We start from the raw sequence: 8,491 nt of genomic DNA, 5'->3' as shown, positions 1-8,491 counted from the left end.
TGGAAACATAAAGGTGTGTTTTGCAACCTTTACAAAGTCTAAACAATCAGAAACCTTTGGTTTTGAAATTAAAACGTGAATGTTTGTGCATACCCTGCTGAGGGATTTCACATGAACCACAGTGCACATACACACCCACACGCACACACTTCAAGACAAGTTGCATATAATGCGAAAGTTGCAAGATAGCATATTAACATAAATTACAAGTGTTTGTTAATAATCGTACTTTTAAATACAATACAATTAACTCAACAGCATCCTATTAACAATGGGTTGTTTTTTTTCAAAACTTCTTATTGAATTTCAGTATTTCTATTTCTAAAATACTAAACTTCTTCATTAAAGGTGGGAATACTTAAATTGTACCAGGTGATAGATAGTCATGGACTCAGTAGAACTAATAGAAAAAAATATCTGTACCCCTGAAACTGAAATTGGAACAGTTCTGTGTTGTTTTTACTGTTTTGCTTCAGGTTCTGTGATTCAAGCACAAATCAAAAATAAATGAACAAATGCAACATTAAAATGCCAAGTATCTGCTTTAAGCCACGATGCGTTTGTGAATGGCTTTGCATCAGTAGTGAACGTGATTTTTGGGAGATAGACGTGAATCCTTCCACAGCCAAAGCTCTGGTTGGAGAGACACACAAAATAGATGGACAAGCAAATGGTCACATGTGACCTTTTAGATTAAGGTAAAGTTTTCTGTCAGTACAAGGAATAAAATGATAAAAGAGATACTAAAGGTGGTTGATTTGCCAAAGTCAAGGGTGAATCACAGGTGAATAAATCTTTGAGATGACAGGAAAATCATTTGCACTTCAAAGCTCCACTTCATGGCAATACTCTCAAGGAAGCATGTGGACATGTTTCCTTGTCAGTGTTCAAAGTTTTTCTCTAAGCTGTCCTTGATTTGATAATCCAGCTGAGCTCTATTCCTCTTACTGAATATTAGACTAAAGGCAGGAGGACCCATGACAATTAACAGCTTATAGGGCAGGGCTGTAGCCGAGGAGAGCACCACCGGGGATGACACAAGTGTCGACTGATGTTTATAGGTTAATGGCTTCATTAACTTCTCCACAGATGTTTAATATTCATGCATATCTGTCCAAAGACTTCTGAACCTATAAACTTTGGGTAATATGTACTCACACAGTCCTTTAACGTGTTACTATAAAGCCACTTGATTTGCAGCTGAGACTTTGTATTTTAATGAAACATTTATTATTTTAGAACAAATAAAGTGTCTATTTAACTGTCGTGAAAAATCCCACAGCAGCTTGCACTTATGAGAACAGGGCCAGTTTACATTCATTAAGTTGAGTTTTCATAGTTGAGATTGTCATTAAAAAAAACGTGTTTGTTTGTTCTGGTTCCAGGTTGCAGTGTCAGCTCTGTGCATGTTACAGTGAGGTTTCCTTGGAGGGGTCCTTGGCTTCCAGCACAACAGGCTTGAAAGACAAGATCTCTGTGAAGGTGTGACCTAAAGAAAGCAGCACAGCAGGATATTAAACAAAAGCACGTAGCTCACACTTTCCACCTCCTTTTGCCTCTGTCCATCTGAAATTGCAACCTCAATACGCCCCTTCATTCTTACGTTTCCACTGGTCCAAAGTCAGCTCTGCATTGTCTAGTGAGTGATCATATGGCTGTGCTTCCGTCTCCTCGTCTGGGTCTCTAAACTCAGTGAAGTAAGGCAGCGTGAGAGCTTCTGCAGCAGTTACCCGTTTTTCTGGATCTAGCAATAACATTCGCTCCAGCACTGACACGGCTGAGTGAGAATGATGACAACAGAAAATCCATTTGGAGTTTGTTTACCAAAATGAAAACACATCAAATTAAAGGCCTGAGTATGTAATACCTTGTGGATTACTTGTGGAAAACACCTTCTGAAAGTCTTTCTTTTCCACTTTTCCAAGGCTTTTGAGGTAGGATTTTGCCTAAGAAGAGACAGAGAGGACAACGAATAGGCATAAAATATGATAAATCCATATTAGGTATGTGTTTATTAACTTAATACTGTACCACTAAAGTCCAACAAAGCACTCAAATCTGCCTCCAGTTCCTAAAATGTCATTGTTTCAAGCACAACTAAGCACCACAACAATCTTTAGGACCACAAAGTTACACATTTTTGGAACTCACATCCTCAGAGTCTAGTTTTGATATAAATTCCTGTGATGGTGTTCCTATGAGCTTCATGATCTCAGTCAGCTGATCTAGGTCTGAAGAAGAGGTGTTAAGGCTCAAATAAGAATAAAAAGGTACAATAAAAAAGATATTAGGTTAGACAAAAGCAACATGTTTGTTTTATAACTTGTGAGTCAACAAGGTGAAAGGATACGGTCACTGCCTTTAAAAAGAGGTTTTCCTTGCAGCATCTCTGCCATGATGCAGCCCACTGACCAAATGTCCACTGAGAAAGAAGAAATAAAAAGCAGAGTTGAGAAAACACCAAACATTTAGTAATCCATTCTAAAACAAAGTGTTACAACAGCCCCACCTAGTGGATAATAACTAAGACAACACCGGGCTTAACAGTACTGACATCTTCTTTTTGTACAATAACTTTAGCATATTTTAATTCATTCTTCTCAATTTAATTTAATTTTATTTATTGTGTGAATTCACAACAACAGTCACCTCAAGACACTTTAAATTTTAAGATAAAGATGCTACAACATTAGAGGGAAAACCACCACAATCAGACGATCCCCTGAGAGATAGCACTTAGCAACAGTGGGACAGACATCTGCTGTGCCGTTTAGGATGAGGGGAAAATCGTCCAAGTTACAGGCCCCTCAAAGACATAGATTAATATCAGACACTGTTTAAGTGCCTTATTTTCCAGCATTTTTATTCCCTAATAACTTAAGTAGTAAATAAAAATAAATTCTTCAGGACTGGACACATTTAAACTCTGTGACAAAACAGCAAAAACATTCCAAACTAAAAAAAAAAAACCTACAAATTAAAGCCAAAATGTTTCTTTTGTTCACTAAGATTTATTCTATAACCAGCTGAGAATCAATTATCACAGGATATATCACATTTTTGCAAATTGTAATGTGTAGATGCTAACTTGGATGTTTAGTCTATTTTCTGATAATTAACCACAGAAAACTTAAATAGGTCTACTTTCTGTAAACATTCATGGCTTATGTCGTAATATGAAAGTACTTGTACTCTTTTTGGATCCTTCTGTGTTTGTTTGAGAACCCCAACATCTATTTCTCAAATATATCACTATATCCACCTGCTGTCATAGACAGCAGTCACAAAGGGACCAGTGTTAACTGCTAATACTGCTCATGTTGTCACAGTTATATTGCCATTCTTGGCGACTGTCTCGACAACTTGAACATTTTCAGCTGGGCCTCATGAACTGGAGAATAGCTCTCATTTCTGCAGGACTGTCTTACTGGATCCTAAAACTTGCCCTTTTTTTTTTGCTATGAACATCATTGGGTCAAACACTGAAAGCGTCGCCGTAGGGTCAGGATGTGATTGCTGTTGTAAACGTTAGTTATAAACCGGGTCTGGCTGCAAGTTTTTAATCATTGCTCCAAGTCTGTCACATAAACCTTTTCGACAGCAGGTCTTGTGACACGTGTCATTTGTGAAAGTAACAGATCACAAAGCTTGCTGAGATGTTGACTCTTTATATTATATTCCCATCTGGACTAAGCTTTACACTCTCATGATGATCAGACAGAAAAGTCCTTTTTTCACAAGATTGTGATGTATGGACACTGGGCATGTTGCTTATGACCAATCGCAGATAGTTGCACAGTTGCAAAACACACATTTTAGAATATTGCATACATGAATAGTGCTTATTTGGTCAGTTTAATTTCCCTAAAAAGTATATAAAATAAAAAATTGGTAAGTATGAAAAAAAGATTACATTAAAAAAATATTTTGAGACAGAAGATGAGCCTGGCATCAGAATGGAGGCATAAAGGAGACCTTAACTTGATTTGACCACCCTCCTATCCCATTTGGTCCCTGAAAATTACCCAAAATTGGCTTTGTGAAGTTTCATCTAACGAATTAGCAGAAAACAGATCAAACATTTAGGGTACAAAGACTCGGTGTTCTCTATGTCCTGCCAATTGAATTGTTGCACTTTTTCCTTTGAACATTTAATGGGACTATCTTCTGTCAGGGAGTTAAAAGAGCTCAAAAAGTACTGGAAAAATAAGAGAACATAAAAAGCCCCACATTTCAACACACCCCACGTACTCTGAAAAGAGGGGATTCATTGATTTTTAATGGAATGACCCAGCAGCAAAAATCCCACACTTTAAGGTTAATTTAAAATTAAAGCTAGACAAACACTTTGCCATGTTTTCCCTAAAGCTAATATTCTCCACCTACAAGCATCGGGCACTGTTCAAAGGAACATCTAGGAAATGGAGTTAAGCACACAGTGAGTAGAACAACCACTTTGTGCTGTTAATGATTTGGTGCTAATGGGGAGCGCTGAACTTGACACACAGATAGAAAGATCACAGTAAGAGTACTTTTTTTTTCACCCCTGAATGAGCTCTACATTACCCGTCTGAGTGTAGTGCATCCAGTTCAGGATCACCTCTGGGGCTCTGTACCAGCGAGTTACTACGTACCCCGTCATCTCACTGTCTGCCTGCCTGGCTAAGCCAAAGTCCAAGATCTGCAACAAACATTAAAGTAAAATTAAAGTCTTAGCAGGGACTTAATATAAAAACATACAAACGTCAATGAAATTCTGTCTCGTGCAGTTATCAGTGTTATTACAGAACTCCGTTTTGACAGTGCACGCAAATAAAACAAAAACTGAGACATGATTGTTTTTTTATCAGGGTGTGTTCGTGTGTACCTTGAGCTCGCAGTCTTGGTTGATAGCGAGATTTCCTGGTTTGAGGTCCTGCAAATGTTGACATGAAAAGACAAGCAACGCCGCACCATAGTAGGAAGAGAAACACCAACAACCATTTATCTTAATACTTTTCACATATTTCACATATATGTTTGATGAAAAATACATATTAAAGAGAGCCTACCCTGTGAATGATACCAGCAGAATGGATATACTGTAATAAAGGAATGCAGCGAGCTGAATATTTTAACATAGTAATAATGGATTGGCAGCTGATCAAAGCAGAGCTCCTTACCTTGAGCCCTTTAAGCATCTGGTAAACCAAATATTGAATTTTTTCTTCTGAGAGCTTCTGCATCTTCATCAGCTTCCCCAGATCTGTTCCCATGAAGGGCATCACCAGATAACTTGGAAAATAACAAAAAATCATATTTAAAACTTTACAAATGTCCTTGAGGATTTGCAGAGAACACAGTTTTAATATCTCCATGCTTCTGTCAGAGTGGCAGAAAAGGTACTTACAAATCACGAAATCTGTCCAGAGAGAGGTCAGCTGTAAACACATCTAACAGGCCAATCACCTGCATCAGGAGGAAATGACATCAAATCAACGTTTCATATGAGGCATGTGTCTATAAAGACATTAGTTTGCTCATTTTAACAAGTTTGGACTTTTTTATGCTCACATTTTCATGTTTCATGTGTTTGAGGAGCCTCAGCTCCCTGTAGGCCCGTTTTGCAAAGATGTCAGACTGGAACGGTCTGTAGAGCTTCTTGATTGCCACCTTTGCTCCTGTTCTTGAGTCTCCTGCAGAGCTGAAGGAGATATGAACACAATATTGTGCAAACGTTTCGAGACAACTTGCATTTTTTAAATATTTTGCTAGGAAAATTAGAAACAGATGATTTATTGAAATGTACAAACATAAATGAAAATATGTGAATTTGTGAAATTCTAACAAACATAAAAGTCAATATTTTGTATGACAGCTTTTATTCTTCAACACAGCCTAAAGTTTCTTAGGCAAGCTTTCTTTTCATTTCTTTAAGCTTCAGGAATAGTTCTGCTTCTTCAAGGACATTCAAAGCTCTTCTTTGTTGGGTATACTTTTACTACATTAGCAGTGTTTTTAGAATCACTGACATGCTGAAAAATGAAGCCACTGGCAATCCGATGCTTTCCAGGTGCTTTTCCATGGTGGATCAAAATCATTTTTGCATTCATAATTCCATCAGTTTTGACATGAATAGAACCTCAAACCATGACCTAGTATCCACTGTGTTTTACAGTTGGCTGTAGACACTCACTGTTGTATTTGTCTTTTAACCTCCTTCTTATATATCGAGGATTTAAACCAAAACTTTAAACATTCTTATTCATCGCTCCGCAGGACCTGTTACCACTGATTTTCAGTGTAGTTTGACATACCTTGGCCTTTCTCCCTGTTTTCATTCCTCATGACTTCCTGACAGCCATCCTTTCACTGAGACCATTTCTGATGAGGCTTCAGCAAGTAGTAAATGGACTAACTGAAGTGCCAGATGCATCTCTCGAGTCTTGTGTCAGGGGTTTGCTGGATTTTTTCAAGTTTCTTAAGGGCATGACTTTCAGATACTGCTCATGTGTTATAGACAGTTTTTTAAGCTGGCCACTTATTCTTTTCCAGTTAAAGCACACACTGTTCACCAAACCAACATGGGCCAAGTTTCTACCTAATAGCTTTTTGGGAATTTCCTTGTTGGTGCAAAAATATTATTTCATTCTTGTTATATTTGGGATTTTATTTAGATTCAGCTAAATAGAAACAGAAATAGAAACAAATTATTTGTTGTTGTTTTTTTTTGATGGGCCACTAGTATCGAAGCACCTAAAGATAGTGTCTAAAACCAGTTCTTTGTTAAGTTGTTTGTTACACAACAGTGGTTAATCACTCAACATTGGTGCCTCCTTTTATGCTTGAATGATTCATAGGTCAACATTCCTCTGAAAATGGTCAGATTCAAGTTATAGACTTGCAATTAGTGAAAAAGAAGCCAATTAATTTTGATAGACTTTCGGAAAGCCTGGATAACTGATGCCAGAGAGCATTTAAAAATATTAAAGAAAGTCTGGTTTCTTGGAAGCAAAGATATCAAGATATCTGCACAGCACTATACATATGCGATGGCGAGAGACAAATTTTAAAAATAGCCCTTTATTATTTCCTGTATGAGGAAATCTAGGCAAGGAACATTCCTGGTTAGGCTGTGTAACTGAAAAGTTGTTTCCTTATCTTCGGTTGAGGAATTGTGTTTTTTAGTCCAAATCTGTGTTTACAGGCAAACACCTACTTGCTCTGACGTGGCTCGGCAGTGATCTCTGGCTGGAACGGAGTTGTTCATGTGTTATTAAGTTGTATTCAGTCGGTCAGTGTCCGCCCAAGACGTTAATCATTGATAACAAAGGGTCCGCATGCTGCGAGACGCACAAAGGTGCCTGAAAAGCCGCTTTTTACTATCGTGCTTTTATTAAACTTGGCTCAGCTTTGCCATTTCACACGCAAATGTGCTGCTCATAATTAAGCTCTGTTGCTGTCAGGGTGATTGTGTAGAACGCAAGTAGTGTTGCTGCAAGTGTCTCCATCATATCAGGAAGTGAAGCAGCATGTGTTCAGCGGACCGTAGATACTTTTTCTTTTGTTTGACTGTGGCACAGTGCAGCCGTCTGTAGGGCACCATCTGTTCCGTCGCTCTCTTTGTTTCACCGCTCCACATCAAGCAGCAGTGCTGTCGGCTAATAGTTTCTTCCAATTTCTTAAGGTTTCACTTACCATACCGTCCCGTACGCTCCGGTCCCCACCTGCTTCAGATCCCGGTACCGCTCCGGTACTTCCCATGATGTTTTGTTAATTTCCAGGCGGTGATAGCCCGGTCTGATTCGCGTATTCATCTTATCTATTATAAACTCGATAGGCAGTACAGCACAAGCCCCTTTTTAAACTTGTTTAGGCTCTTCCGGCGTTACGATCTCATTGTCCCAGATCCCACCTATGCGCTCACCCGCGATCATTGCGCAGCTGTACTCAGGGCGCACCCTGAGGTCGCTAAAAGCCACTCCCGAGTCCTGCTGTAGTAGGCCTACAATTAAAGGTGAAGAAGAGAAGGCAACGTGAGAGAAACGAGCACATAGCGCTTTAAGTGCGTAAAACCTGTTTAGCAACCTAAGGATATGATTTCATTTTATAAATACACAAACGAGTGACAAATTAAAGAAGAAACTACAACCTTGACTGAAAACTAAATAAAAAAATGTTCAGAGTAAACATCTTCATGATGAGGTATTTCTGTTCAAATAGGGGTAGACAATGCTTTAACTGACAGGACAGATGGAGTCACTCGTTGGTTTAACGAGTAAGAAATTGGCGTGAAACGTGCCTTGGCTTTCGCAATCCGGTTGTCTTTGTAACTTGCGTGTTTGCGACACCGTAGTCTACATTCAATTGTGCTATTTAGGAGGAGCCTACAAAGAGCAAATGTTTCAGGCGTGTTGGAACAGGAACGTTACTCAAGCCAGGAGGCACCAGCTGTGCTTTTAGAAATCCTTGAATGTGTCACCCAGGTAACAGAACAAGGAAACAAGCCTAT

The 8,491-nt window shown here is 38.7% G+C and overlaps 1 protein-coding gene across 1 annotated transcript; it reads right to left on the bottom strand.

The window, feature by feature from the left end:
* Positions 1-1,207: 1,207 nt before the first annotated feature.
* On the bottom strand, positions 1,208-8,267 carry mapk12a (mitogen-activated protein kinase 12a). Its single transcript, XM_026176566.2, has 12 exons — positions 7,678-8,267; positions 5,554-5,683; positions 5,390-5,448; positions 5,163-5,274; positions 5,052-5,081; positions 4,868-4,915; positions 4,567-4,681; positions 2,351-2,422; positions 2,152-2,231; positions 1,868-1,946; positions 1,604-1,777; positions 1,208-1,489 (listed from the first exon to the last, which is right to left on the bottom strand). Exons 1-12 carry the CDS (start codon positions 7,794-7,796, stop codon positions 1,410-1,412), a joined length of 1,098 nt encoding a protein of 365 aa, XP_026032351.1. The 5' UTR covers positions 7,797-8,267; the 3' UTR covers positions 1,208-1,409.
* Between the last annotated feature and the right edge of the window lie 224 nt (positions 8,268-8,491).

The sequence above is a fragment of the Astatotilapia calliptera genome, chromosome 7 (assembly GCF_964374335.1).
Source record: "Astatotilapia calliptera chromosome 7, fAstCal68.1, whole genome shotgun sequence".
NCBI lineage: Eukaryota > Metazoa > Chordata > Actinopteri > Cichliformes > Cichlidae > Astatotilapia > Astatotilapia calliptera.
This window is presented reverse-complemented; position numbering and strand designations above follow the sequence as displayed.